Source organism: Rhinolophus sinicus, linkage group LG18 (genome assembly GCF_036562045.2).
Source record: "Rhinolophus sinicus isolate RSC01 linkage group LG18, ASM3656204v1, whole genome shotgun sequence".
In the NCBI taxonomy this organism is placed as follows: domain Eukaryota; kingdom Metazoa; phylum Chordata; class Mammalia; order Chiroptera; family Rhinolophidae; genus Rhinolophus; species Rhinolophus sinicus.
In genome coordinates, this window is record NC_133767.1 from 3,470,330 (window position 1) to 3,484,566 (window position 14,237).

A 14,237-nucleotide genomic window follows, 5' to 3' on the forward strand; every position below is an offset into this window, starting at 1 on the left:
GGTCTGTCTGCCAGGGCATCAGACAAGAAAAGGCTATGAAACAGTCACATGCCTGTGAATCTTGTGGCAAGTCTGCAGAAGAATGCCACACACACACACAGACATATACAGGTATATACTGGGGGTGCCCAAAAAATGTATACCAGTGGACACTTTGGTCAGCATCACTCAGACAGTAGTTCGCCATCATCAGAAGTGTCTGGACGCTGATGGGAACCTCTTTGAGCACCTCTTGTCATTGCAGAAGTCAAATGTGACTTGTATTCATCATTTATTATCGGTATGATTACAATTTTAATAGTTTTTTTTCTTAAAATGTGCACACTTTTTTTGGCACCCTCTGTATATACACCTATGTATACATATACATACACACATGTATTCATTCCACACACATATACATACACATATATATATATTCCACACATCACCACTGGTCTTATGTTTGATTCAACATAAGACTGTGATAGTCACATAGAAAACGTCATGGGGCAGACTTCCCGTCCACACCTCCCCCCCAACCCCAGTCCAACCCCAAAGACTCATGTACTCGACATGCAATGAAGTTCGTAGACGAGACCTCCAATGTATTTCACCTTTGGGTAACGTGGGACGTTTTCAGTTCAAAGTCATGAACAGATTGCAGGTTTCACAAGTCAGAGGCTCCGGGGCCCTGATGGAAGATCACATTTTTATTCAGGCTGGACCGCTTGCCTTAGCTGATATTTCACGTGCACATGTCTTAAAGATAAAATACATCATTCCCACATTGTCTCTTACCAGGTTTTTGCGAATTAGTTAAAATATTACAACAGTCTTCATTAGAAAATCCCAAATACTATCTGTTGAAAAATCAGCAATTCAAGTGTAAAACACCGGCAGGGAATCGCCAATTTTACTCAGTTATTTACATTGTGATCAGTTTCGACTCCTGGCAAATGGTTTGAATTCCGGGAAGCGCCGAAAGGCTCAGGTATCATGGAAGAAGCTCTTCCCTTTCTATCTTCTTTCCTCCTTTGATACGTGTCTGGCTACCACACTCAGCGTCAGGCTGATGATGCATTATTTTCTTGAACGGATCGCCTGAATCGCAGGTCTGGGGCTGACACGGGAAAGAGAAGTTAGCACAGACCCACACAGCCCCACGTCTCCCAGGGAAAGACCAAATTGGCCTTCAGTGTCGCTCCGCTTCTTGTGCCTTCCCTGCCTCTTCAGGAATCTTCAGTGCTGCCCCTTGAACTCCTGCCATTGGATGCTCTCAGGAAATGCTATCCCAATAAAGACGAATGGGTTTGTTTGTTTCCTCCCCAGCATGCCTTCCCCTTCTGGCGTCAGCCACAGGTTTCCTTTAGGAAGCCACTCTTCCCCAATCTTTGTCCCTGCAGTCTGTATGGTTGTTCCACCTGTCTTGTACAGTCTGGGACTCAGATCTGACCAATGAAATCATCACGTTTGCTTGGCCACAGCAACTGGCCCTCACCTACTCCGATCAGTGAAACACCATGAGAATTCTGGGTCTCTCAAATTTGCCCACTAGGCTTGAATCTGAGAAGACGGAAGAAGCCGATAAAGCAGTCTTACACCGAATTATTAGGAAGCGCCTTTTTGAGAAAGGAGCTAACACGGAAAATAATTGAACAGGAAGAAACCAGGTGCTGGTGACATATTGTGAACCCCAGCTTCTAAAGCAAGACTTACTCCCAGGTTTGTGCTCAAGCCTGCTTGGGTCAGTTCTGGCAATTGAATGAGTAACTGCCATGTGAGCAAGTCTGCCCTCTCTCTGGGGTGTGTCATCTGGATAAATCTGGTCTTTGGGCCAGTTTGGTCACTCACCATGAGTGGCGTCATGTCCCCTGGTGTGCAAAGGGCTGGGCTGCTGCAAAAGAAGAAAACAGGCGGCCTCATCACGGGAAGATAATGTGGACCCCGGGCCCTGCTGCATAGTTGGTAAGATGTGTGAGCCCCCGTGACTTTCAAACTAAGAGGCGACAGATGGGAAACAAGGACCAGCCATAGAAACATCAAACACATTTTGTTTTGCTTTTTAGGGGCAGTGATTCCATTCATTTTTCATTCATTCACTAAACACCAAAGCACTCACACAGTGGGGTGAGATTTCAGGGCACTTTTTATCTCCGTGGGATAGACTTCTGCACGATTGGGTTATTGAGAGGACACATGCAAGCTCCATGAAAGCAGCGTCTGTTTTTTTCCCCACAATAACCCCAGCACCCAGAGCAAGGCCCGGCATGGAAAGTGTTAAATGAATACTAATTCCTAAATGCAAAATGCAGAAATGTTTCAATATAGAAAGTCAAGTGCTCCTGTGTGACTTTGTTTCCCCGATGCCCTGTTCACAGGGAGGCGAGTGTGTGTCACCAGAACCCCAACACAGCCTCTGTCCTCACCTCTTCATCTTGCCTTTCTAGTGTCAACGAGCTGGGGTTTGCTCTCTTCTCTGCCTCCTGCAGCTTCGTCAACTTTTCTATCAGGAACATTTTATCTTTGCCCTCCTGCCGAAAAGAAAAATGAAAACAAAGACAGGGAAGATCAGTGATGGTGTGGGGCTGAGAAGCAACTGATGGAAAGAAGGGTGATTTTTTTTTTTAGGCAGGTAGGGTCCCAGACATTGGATGGAGACCACCGCCGTGTTTTCTCCTGATGAAAGAAACATTTCACAGCCAAGCCAAACTATCCCCCAAGGCCTTTCTGAATTATAATATTCTCCTCTAAAGCAATTTTCCTCTCAGGCTTGAGTATTATCAGCCTTCTCTAGCCTGGCTGCTAGAAGCAACATACACGCCACAGTCTGAAGGTCCAGGACAAATGGTGTATTGTACCCCACTCTGTGGCATACAAGAACCAACTCAAGTGACCCGAAACCCCCAAGATTCAAGCAGACAGAACCCTGGTGAGTCCCGCTTTTTTCCCCCGCCCTTAGACACGAGTGCTCGTGCCATGATGATGCGGGTCAGTAGAAGAACAGGGAACCAGCCCAGCAGTGAGTGTCCCTGTGCCCAGACGGTGGTCTCTAAAAACCATTTTACCAGGACCCTTGACTAAATTGAAGGAATGGCTGATTCCCGTTCTGGGACAGAAAATGAGCAAGATGAGTCTGGAAATCTTACCCTTCCAGAGAGCAAGGAAGCTGTGAAACACCTCTGGAGTCATGTCAAAAGAACCCATAAGCTAATTCAAGACAATGGGACAGTGCGGGGAATCTGACCAGTGGTTGAATATGAGATGACAGTAAGGAATTATTAAGTTTTTTTTTAGGTGTGATGCTTGGTATTATGGTTACTTTTTTTTTTTTTTAAGTCTGTGTCTCTTATGTATATGGAAGTTTTTACAGATAAAGTAGTATAAATCTATGCATAGGATTTTCTTTAAAATACCCAGAGATCTGCAGCGAAGGGCTGGTATAGATGAAATAAGAGTATGCAAACTCTGATGGTTGTTGGGGCTGGGTGGTGGGCGAGTAGGGGTTCATTGTACTATTCTGTTTTGGAACATGTCCGGAAGTTTCATTATAAAATGAACGGAACTCACGTTAACGATCTGTTCATGAAGCAGTCTGATCATAACCTTCCTTCCTTGTGTGATCTGCCAGTAAAGATAGGTGATGATTCTGGAAGACAAGCAAAGAAAGCATGGCAGACACTTTCGCCAGTGTTTGGCAGGCTCTGAATTCCAACGGGCTGTGAAGGAACTGGGATATTTGCGTGCAAATGGATTTGGTCCAACTGTGCTCCTGAAAAGTTGTGTCTGGTTGAGTTAATGGTTAAATAACATTGTATCAGTGGTTCTCCCCATTCTACACACGGAATCACCTGAGAGGTAGAGCAAAGACTCAGGCCAAGGGTCTCCTCCGATCAATTCATTGAGCTCCTCTGGGCATGGGGCCACACAGCAGTATTTCAAAAATGAGCATGAATCTAATACGCAACCAGAATTGGTGAATCTGGACGGTGCTGTTCAAACTTCAATGGCGTGCAAATGCCCCGGGAGTTTGTTAAGATGCAGCTTTTGATTCTGCAGGTCTGGGGTAGGGCCTGAGAGGCTGCATTTCTAACAAGTGCCCAACAAGTGAATTAGAAGTTTGAAGGAGCAAGGCACTAAGGGAACTCCCCGTTGTAAAGAGGGCAACAGCAACCCAGCGCTGGGGAGCGCAGGCCTGCCTGAGGAGCTGCACGTTCAAATGCCATGAGGCCTGGGGTTCTCCAGAGGCACAGCCACTGGTCAGCGAGCCAACTGTTCACGCAGGAAAGGGCCCTGGGCTTGGCAGATCCACTTTTTCACAAGAATTCAGAAATTGATCTTTTTCTATTTAAAAATGAAAATACACTACCCTACATATCAGTAATGCCCAGCCCGTTTCACTACATCCGTCTCAGAAAGAATCACACGTCTAATTTCCCTAAGCATTCTCATGTCCGTTTTTGTTCAGTTCATTTTCATGTTCTCTCTTAAGATGGGCAGAGCAGGACCTGCTTTCTTCTTCATAACACACACACACACACACACACACACACACACACACGGATAACAAGACAGTAAATCACTTTTAAAACTTCCAGGGCAGAGGCAGGGTCCTCCCGAACAGGGACCTGTGCTCTAGCCCTGGGCTCTCCCACCAGAAGCCCACATGCTGACCATGTGCCATGTTAATGACGTGTCTCCCCCACCCCACCCCGCTAGCATCCCGAGGCACCCCACTTACAGGACAATGAGGGTGAGGATGAAAAAGAAATGCACGCTCCCAATGAGGTTCTGGTAGATCCACACCACCCACAGGTAGCTGGGCCTGTGGCTCAGGGTGTCGATCCAGCTGTAGATGCACTGAATGAAGACGGGCAGACCCCGGAACGGGCCACAGTCAGCTGACGGCGTCAACCTGGCGAGACAAGGGCGAGGATAACATTTCCCGTGGGAGATGTTGGTTCTAGAACCAGGGCGTCCCTTCAGGACTCTGGACCTGGAACCAGCAGTTCTGGCCTGCGCCACCCGCACCACCCTTCCGGAGGAAAGGCTCTTGCTCACGGCCTCTGCTGGTTTGTTTTCCACTCGTGACACATGTCCTGGATGGCGGTGTCACCTGATCCAATGGTAGCCGATCCAAAGGCCAGGCAGTGGCCTCTTAGCTCAAAGAAATGAACTGAGGTGATCAGATTCTCTTTTTTGGAAACTTGAACTAAGGAATAGGAAGGGGGGACCCTGTAATCTATGGGAGCTGAAGCTATGTCAAGGATGGCCGTGCACCGTCAGTTGTTACGAACAAGCAGAAACCAGAGGACAACAGGGGCTAGTTAGGACCAGACAGATAAGAGAGTAGCAGGACATCGTGAAACAACAGAGTGGCCTGTCCTGAAGCCACTTGAACTGCTGATGGTCCCAGTTCCACATGTAACCTAAAAGTCAGCTTCCTTAGTTGTTTGTTTGTTCCCTCATCCATTTATTCATTCTACAAGGATTTCCTGCACTCAGACCAGGTACTATGCTAGATAGGAAGCCCTGAAGATTCCATAGTAAACAAGACAGACGGGGTACCTGCCGTCTGCAGTTTCTGTTCTTCGGGGAAAGATGGCAACCGGCAAGTAAACAATCAAACAGATTCACTCTAAGGCATTTCTGACTTTGAACTATGGAATGAGAAGAAGAAAGTGCCCTGCGAGAGTAGAGGTGGAACTGACAACAGACAAGGAGGGTCGTAAAGGTCAGAGCTCGGAGATGGCTTCTGAGCTGAGAACCAGAGGGTGCAAAGAAGGCTGTCAAGCAAAGAGAATGAAAGAGCACCTCAAACAGTGGAGACACCCTGCAGGGGAGGGTTTCTCACGGTCCCAGAAACGGAGCTGGAGCTCTGGGCCTGGTGTAAGATGGAGGCAGGTGGGAGGGGGAGGCAGAGATAGGAGGGAGTCTGATTAGACAGGACCTTTTAGTTCGTTTAGATGAAGTTCTGTTCTCCAGGTGGAGAAACGGGCCTCTCCCCATTCTCGGGGAAGTGAGGAGGCTATGCCAGTCACGGCTGTGGGCACCTAACGAGGATACAGTCCCTCTCTTGCTTGTAGCGTCTGTTGGTTACCAAGGGAACTTGGCTTAAACGTTGTGTTAAGCATGTCTATTTAGTCTGATGGTTTGACCTCTGGGACCGTATGGACCCTGGAGAGACTGCCCTTGCTTCCCAGGGCTAGCTGACAAAGCAAGTCCTTCACAGACAAACGAACCCATCCAGTCCGCCTCCCAGCCCCACCTCCTCTATCAGCTCTCACACTATTGGGCCACTATTCTCCTGCCCTAATCACCCCTGGGCCAGGTATCAGGCAACTCCAGAGAGCACCAAGGCCCCAGAGCCATCCCGCTGAAAGGATTCAAACTGGCCAATCCTGAGCCTGCTTACCCTGCCTTGTCCATCCCCTCCCATGGAAACCACAATAAAGGCTCTTGTCTGCATTTTCGCCTCACTCCCTCTGCCTCTGGACCCACCCTGGTGCCTGAACGTGTACCTTCCACCCAAGGCGTGGTTTGGTGTGGCCCCCTTTCTTTGGGATCTGGGAGTATAACAAAGCATCTTTTCAATGGCCATCGTCTCCTGAATAATAACGAAACCTACTCTGGGAAACACTCCCCTACCCCCATCTCTAAGACCTCCCCCCAGAGGCTGCCATCTCCTACCTCCAGATGGTGATGGCCAGGGTACAGAGGACGCTGGTGAAGGACGGGAAAAAGAGCACGAAGATGAAGCAAGTCATCATCTGCGAGGCCCGCCAGGCTTTGCTCGGAGGCTGGAAGTTCATCATCAGGCTGACCTGACGACAGAGGAGTGGCCACCTCCCATCGGTGATCTGCGGCCAGAGGGGCAGGCCAGAGGGGCAGGCCGGACAGACCCCAGGCAGGACCAGTCTCCTGATACCCTCCCCCCTCCCCCAATTCCAACCACCACTTGGTCACATGTCACTGAGCAAAGCTGATTGGTTCCAACTTTGCACTGACTCACATTTTTGACGTAAAACATGATGGAAAGAGTAATCATTTGGATAAAAGGCAGCAGAGGGCAAAAGAAGGTTCCAATCCTACGAAGGAGAGAAAGTGTCAGAAATCGGGGGAGACACGGGAGTGGGGGCAGACATGGGGTGTGAGGGGAAGGGGAAGAGGGTGTTATGGGCTATGTCAGGTCCCCCCCTAAATCCGTATGCTGAAGTCCTAACCCCAGGGCCTCAGAATGTGACTTTATTTAGAGATGGAGCCTTTATAGAGGTGAATAAGGTAAAAGGCGGTCAATCCAATCCTCATCAAAGAAGAGGCGATTAGGACACAGACACACAGAGGGAAGGCCATGCGAGGACACGGGGAGAAGACGGCCATCTGTGAGCCAAGGGGAGAGAAACTAAGTCTGCCCACACCTTGATGTTAGACGTCTGGCTTCCAGAGCTGTGAGGAAATACGTGTGTGTGGTGTAAACTGCCTAGTCTGTGGCTCTTCATTATGGAAGCCTAATAAACAACTTAGGAGGGAGACAGCTGCCATCACTGCAAACCAGGCGAATCCCCACCATACCCAGTGTCCACGGCTGCCCTCTTCCCAGCTCCGGAAAAGAGAATTTACAGAGAACCCACCCACGCAGCCACTAAACCACCGGATGGCCATCGGCAATCCCCAAGCGAGTTGTCCCAAACGTGGGACATGTCTCCCTCTTTTCTCCATCGTATTCTAGAAGGTCTGAGGTCTTGCACAAATGGGCATTAAACTGCACTGAGCTACACGTGAGAGGGCTTTCCTTCTTCAACTCTGCTCAGTGCCCCTGAGCCCACAGGAAGAGCTCAGTTTGGTGCTAGCATGTCTTGTACCCCTAACCCTTGCCAACCTCCCATTTTTTGAAGAAAGCAGCAGGCTTTACACTGGGAGTCTTGCCAGACAGCAGTGTCTCGCTAGAATTTAATGACTGCTTAAGATGGGACTGATTTTATTTTTCAAGTTACTCGCAATGTCTGTCAACTGACACTGGTTTCCCATTTGTAAAATAAAGACTCCTTTAAAATGTGTTTAAGGTTTTAAAAAAAAGGCAAATAATTTAAAGATACTATTTGGTTAAAAAGAATACAGGCGATACGTAGCTATGCTAAAAATAGGCAGACAGGTGTACAAAAGACTGAAGTTTGGGAAACCCTTTCCTCACCTCATCTCTACCGTCAGCCATAACATCACTCCATTTCTGTCTTTATATTACCTTCTTTAAAAGCTCACCAAAGACAATACTCTCAGAGGTTAAATCTATAATTGCCCCAGAGAAAGGAAAAGAAATGTGATGCTTTATTCACAAAAACCTTCAAGGCCCAGAAGTAACAATGGCCATCTCAGATTGTGACTTTCCCCCCACTCATAAAACATTCCTGAGTCGGGTCCCCACTGAGCCTTCGTACATACGGTTCTCATTTCATCCTCATCTAAACCTGTGCAGTGGGTACTACAATCTCTCCCTTGAACAGATTAGAAAACTGTTTAGAGAGAGTTGAGTAACTTGCCCCAAGGCGTCCATCCCACTGGCTGACATAATATGGGTGAAAGGCTTCTGGAAGCTGTCCAGTCGCTAGGAGGTGTTACCTGGCAGTGTGTACATGCATCCCTCTAAACCACACAAAGAAAAAGTTTTCACTACCTCTAAAAATAAATTCACTGACATGAGTTATTTGCAGATAGCCAAATCACCCAGGGAAACTTTCAAGAGCTGGAAAAGAGAACGTTTTACAGTTGTATGGCCTATTAGCGATGGCAACAGTTTTCATACAGCATCTGACTTAACCCTGAACACTATTGGAAGGCAGTTGGTATTATGTGTGTTTTACAGATGAGGAGACTGAGGCCCAGAGAAGCTCAGTGATCTCAGTGTCAGAGCCAGCCCCAGAATCCAAGTCTATCCAACTCCAAGGCCTTTACTTTCAAATTATCAAATTCCCAACAGATTGAATCAGGGGATGTAATCCACCCTGCAGAATTTTGGCCTTAATTGCATCGTGTTAAAATAAATAAATAAAATGGTCACTGGCTATTGGCTTGGGTTTCTAGGTGAGCCGGTCAAAAATATGATGTAACTAGCTGGCTATTCCCAAAACACACACGCGTTGCACACACACATGCACACACACAGTTGCTAAAACAGGTCGCAGACCCCATCAGGTATTATATCGGTGAGTGAAACAGGCCAGGTAGAAATAAACGGCCCTCTCTGCCTGTCTTCATTTTCCCACTTCTGTTGAGATGTGATTAGAAAGTAAAACTTTTCTACCAGGAGAAGACTAACAGCATAAGGGCAACATGAAGTGGCAAATGTGTGTTGCAGAAAAAATAGGTCAAGGTGGAGACCGGCCAGCTGAGGACGTCGGCCCTGCTCAAGGACCCAACCAACTGTTACCACAATGCGAGATGGTCTAGATCTTTCCTTTTGCTGCAGAGAAGCCAGAATTTTAAAATTTTATGTGGCATCTCTGATTTTTAAATAGTGGTGGTTAATTCAAATGTTTAGAGAAAGCACCGTGGGGATGAGCCAAACACTGCTGCAGGCTGGATCCGGCCTGGGGGCCTCCCAGTTGGGAGCCCTGCTTTACACTTATTCTTGCCTGAAGTCCTCATAAGGAAAAGGGACATAAGTGTGTGGCCGGCAGTGGTATCGCCCATGCAGCTTTGACAACAACAGATGTCGGGGGCTTGTCACCAAAACTCCAAGTCAGGTGGGATCCACCGGGCGCAATGCAGTCTTGAACTTACCACACCAGCGTCTGGGCGTAGATCAGTTCTAGGACATTCCTGGCAATGTCGAACTCTGGTAAGCCAAGGCTTGTGATGAACTTCATCCCAATGATTCTGTAAAAACATACAGAGTTTAGTACCCAAACCATCAACTTCCTCCTTTAAAAGAGTTCCCACAACCTCCCAGTGTGGCGTAAACTTCCAAGGCCCCTTACCAACTTCTGAAAAGTTCCGTATAAGCGTGTTTTGCAAGAAAGAATTGAGGGAATTGAGGGAAAACGGAAGTAACACAACGCGTTCAAATGAAGGGCTATGGTTAACATGGTTTAAAAAAATTCTAGAGAACACTTGTTACCTTATCATTTAAATTATCCCATGTACAACTCTTAGTTTCTTAAACCACTTTTTCATGAGCAAATAAATTCAGACCCTCCCAATCTAAATAAAGTAAATTTTTTCCAATTTTTGATTACTGCTATTGCATCAGTGTTTCCCTATTTCTAAATCCACAAGGAGGAAACCCAGGTCTACATTTACTCTTGAAACTTGAGACCGCTTTTATTTCCTCCTACAGAGGAGTTGCCAATAAAAATTGCTGTCAAAAAAATAAAAAAGAAAAGAAAAACTTCTCATCTTTATGTCCAGATCACAGACAGAGGCTGAACTAAAACTGAGTTTGGGGAGACTGAGTGAGGAATTTGGGCATTCACCCTACCCACTGGGGGAAGAATCAGCATTGTGTCATGCCATCTCATCACTAGGGCATCTTGGAGGAATGTGCAAATGTCTGTAAGGCGTGAGATGGTCACCGTATCAGTAAAAAAGGAATACATAAATAAAAGAGGACTCCACATGGGCCCATGAGGGCACTGCCTCAATTCTGCACAGCTGGGGGCTAAAATGAAAGTTAGGACATTAACTGTACAATTGTACAAAAATTAGTACAATTACATGAATCATGAGATAAATCTATATATTCTGGCATGGAAAGGTACCAAGCTATAACGATGAGATGAGTAAGAGCAAACTCCACATGCTGTTGCAGTGTGACCCCATTTTTGTCTTTAAAAATTATATAGTACACACACACACACACACACACACACATACACACACACACACACATACACACAGCAGTCTGTGCATAGAAAAATGTGGAGGAATATATATTAGAATATTAAATGTATCTACGGTGGGTAAGATCGCAAATGGCTCTCAGTTTTTGTGTCTTATCCTAGAACATTTCCCCCCCTGTTCATACGCCTCCCCCGCCCCCCACTCCGGTTCAAGCCGTTGTTTCTCAGTCTAGCTGTGTAGGACACAGCTCCCTGGCCCATGTGGTATTATGAGCCTTGTGCTCCCCCTCGGCTGAGGCAGTTGGTCGTCAGTCGTCGGTTTGCAGCTCACAGCAGCCCACAGCATCTCACACCAACCTCCGGTTGCTCATGGCAGCACAGCTCCAGGGAGAGCTGTTGTTCACAATCTTAGCTGTAGAGGGCGCAGCTCACTGGCCCATGTGGGAATCGAACCAGAGACCTAGGTTAGGAGCATGGCGCTCCAACCACCTGAGCCACCGGGCTGGCCCTAGAACATTTTTGTAAGAGAAAGTTGGAAAGGGCCAACTGAACCAAATGAACTTTGACAACAGGATCTGAAGTTCTCAGTCCTAAAATTTCAAGATGAAGTTTCGGTTAATTTAGAAAGAAAAACCCCAATATCCCGAAGGGCTGTAGGCAGCTTTAGAACAAAGCACACTTAAAGAAGTGAGGGACCCATGCTACATGCTCAGTCAAGACACTGGCTCAGATTACAACTCCAGGTACTAATTACTTAAGACAGACAAATATTTACCTCCTCAGGAACTCCCCCAGAAGGGAATCAGCTAAAGAGAACACGAAATCCATCAGAAGGAGACGGTAGATTTCCTGGCCAATGAGGGTTTCCCAACACTGGAAGGGAAACAAGAGCCAGGCTGTGGGAAGGCACCGCTGCCACCTCTCAATGTCCATCTGTTCCTGGCACCCTATACTCATGACGACATGGCTGGTGGTTCAGCCTGACCAAGTCCCCAGGTCCCCAGGAAACAGACCCACTCTTAGCAGAAATGCATCATTAGGCCAAACTTGTTTTCAGGGTGTTTATTCCTTTACTGTGTTCCTTATTCCCCCATTAAGGCCTGCCCTCCATATGCACCCAAACTTTCCCTTTTCTCTCTTTTAACACTTTTCAGCTCTGTCCTATGCTCTCTGGATCTCATTTCTCAGCCAGGACTAATCAGTTTCTTTGGGAGAGCTGGAGGCATCGATGGTTAACAATGCCTCCACTTTTTGGTTGTTAGCCTTATGAAAAATCAGTAACTGCTTGGCCAAGAAAGTGGCTTAGAGGTTTAACAGGCTAATACATACTGGAAGCTTGAATTAGTCACTTTATGAAACTGGTGGTCAGAAAATTAGGGCTGTGAGCTGATAAACTGGGAGCTTTTAGATTTGACTGAATGAGGGAAGAAAAGTTTTGGGAGCATAGCCCGAGGATGGATAGATGGATGGATGGATGGATGGATGGATGGATGGATGGATGGATGGATGGATGGATGGAACAGCATGATATTTGCTTTCATATCATGAGCAGAAACTCTCAAGAAACTTGAGAAACTCACTTCCTCCCTGGTGGTCAAAGTGTAAGAACCCAAATTTCAGGCAGAACAGCACAGATATCTCACCTTTTCACCAGTTAGAGCCACGATGCTGAGCCAATAGTAACAAAGAATTCCAATGATTGACATTTTCAGAAAGATGTTTCTAAATAATAGGAGAGAAAACAACTGCCGTTACCTTCTGTGGCAGTCATCAGTGCTGTTTGCCAGTATTTCCTCCTGAGCACATAGTAACATGGAAATTCCTGCCCCCCGATGGATGAGTGGGGCCATCTAGCTACTTCTGGCAAATGAGCTGTGAGCAGAAGTGATGTATGTCACGCTGCGTCACTTCTAGGCTGGAGCATTTAAGTGCCCATGAGACCCGCCAGAACTCAGTCTTCCCTCTGGAATGGCCACCAGCGATATTCAAGGTGGTCGCTGCTCTGTCAGCCTGGATCCATGCATGACTAACACGAGCAATCCCCCCGCCAATGTACGATGGACATGCAGCATGAGCAGCGCCATTTCTAACTCCGTGCCCATCTCTGCTGGTGAACATGGGGAAACGGGCGCTGGGAGGACCAGACACATGTACCGGATCAGAAGCACGCTGACTTCATGCTGTGGCATCTCGTACTGTTCCACCAGCCTGAACGCGGAGTAGAAGCGTGGCACAGCCAGGTTGATGCAGGAAACGACGAAAGGCAGCAACAGCACCGCCCCGGGGTCCTTGTGGCTCTCCAGGAACTGCAGGGGATGAAGGGAGAGACTTGAGATGCCCACTGCACACCGGACCCCTCTCTCCTCGCTCACAAGACTCCTCACGATGGGAAAGCCCCACAAGTAGCCGCTCTGCGGTTACGTGTTAAGCGAGTGGTTATGGGGCACTTACCCTGGGCCAAGCATCACCCACATGACTTCATCGTCACTGCAGCCCAGCAGAGGTGTATTGACAGATGTCACAGACACACAAACCAAGGCACAGAGAGGTGAAGATGCTTGCCCAGCGTCACCCAGCCAGAAAGTGGCAGAGTGAACCCAGGTCTATCTGACTCAGGAGACTGAACTCAAACAACCATTCCGTGACCTTCCTTTCCTTGCAAGAGGTCTGGGTCAATGCCAGTGAGCTCCCCCGCTGCTGGAGCAAAAGCTTGAGTGTACTGAAGCCATAGAACAAGGGTGCCCACCCTGCGGCATTTCTCCACCCTGCTCCTGCGTGGCCTGCTTCATGGTCACCAGACTTCACCGGCCCTTGGGTGCTGACTTAGGGGCAGGGGAGCCTCTGCTAGCCCAGGCCGCACCTTTGTGTGGGATCAGAAAAGGTACCCCTGCCTTCAGGTGGACACAACACCCTGGTGTTTGGCTCGCGGTAGAGCCCGGACTGGCCTTCTGCCAGGAGTCCAGTGGATTTATCTGCCATTTCACAATCCCCCTTCTTTCGCCCCAGGCCTGACGCTGCCTCCATCTACTTCTGGATTGTTTTGAAAGCACCACTCGAATTTTTGGTATTATCTTTGGAGGCAGTATAGCCACTCGAATTTTTGGCAGTGTCTTTGGAGCCAGCAGAAGAAATTTTGTCCCCCTTCCCATGTTTATAAACTGCAAGGTCCAGGGACAGAAAAAAGGCTTCTCTGAGCCTCTTGTTCTCCATCTGTATAATGGGGGTGTTGTCACGTAACCCACAGAGACAATGTGAGAATTAAATGAGACCCATAAGGCAAGGTCTGGCCCCTAAATGCCATGGCGGGCACCATTCACATGAACTTGTACTTGGCAGTGAATGTAACCCCTGGGGTTGTGAAAGGGTTGATCCTGGCTGGCACAGACTAGATGTCCCAACAATGGAAATGGTTCCATTTCCACC

At 47.7% G+C, this 14,237-nt stretch overlaps 1 protein-coding gene across 4 annotated transcripts in view; it reads right to left on the bottom strand.

Moving 5' to 3' along the window:
• Positions 1-267: 267 nt before the first annotated feature.
• The window catches only part of TMC5 (transmembrane channel like 5), a 53,703-nt gene continuing 39,733 nt past the window's right edge, over positions 268-14,237 (bottom strand). For 3 of the 4 annotated variants that reach the window (XM_074322649.1, XM_074322650.1, XM_074322651.1), the window contains 11 exons: positions 12,969-13,120; positions 12,458-12,536; positions 11,590-11,687; positions 9,757-9,852; positions 6,992-7,067; positions 6,670-6,803; positions 4,721-4,894; positions 3,550-3,628; positions 2,409-2,513; positions 1,834-1,978; positions 268-1,102 (listed from right to left, as the gene is read on the bottom strand). In XM_074322649.1, coding sequence (XP_074178750.1) covers positions 1,047-1,102; positions 1,834-1,978; positions 2,409-2,513; positions 3,550-3,628; positions 4,721-4,894; positions 6,670-6,803; positions 6,992-7,067; positions 9,757-9,852; positions 11,590-11,687; positions 12,458-12,536; positions 12,969-13,120 — 1,194 coding nt within the window. In that variant the 3' untranslated portion in view covers positions 268-1,046. The remainder of the gene's footprint in view (positions 1,103-1,833; positions 1,979-2,408; positions 2,514-3,549; positions 3,629-4,720; positions 4,895-6,669; positions 6,804-6,991; positions 7,068-9,756; positions 9,853-11,589; positions 11,688-12,457; positions 12,537-12,968; positions 13,121-14,237) is intronic. The other variant, XM_019753068.2, reaches the window with a different exon arrangement.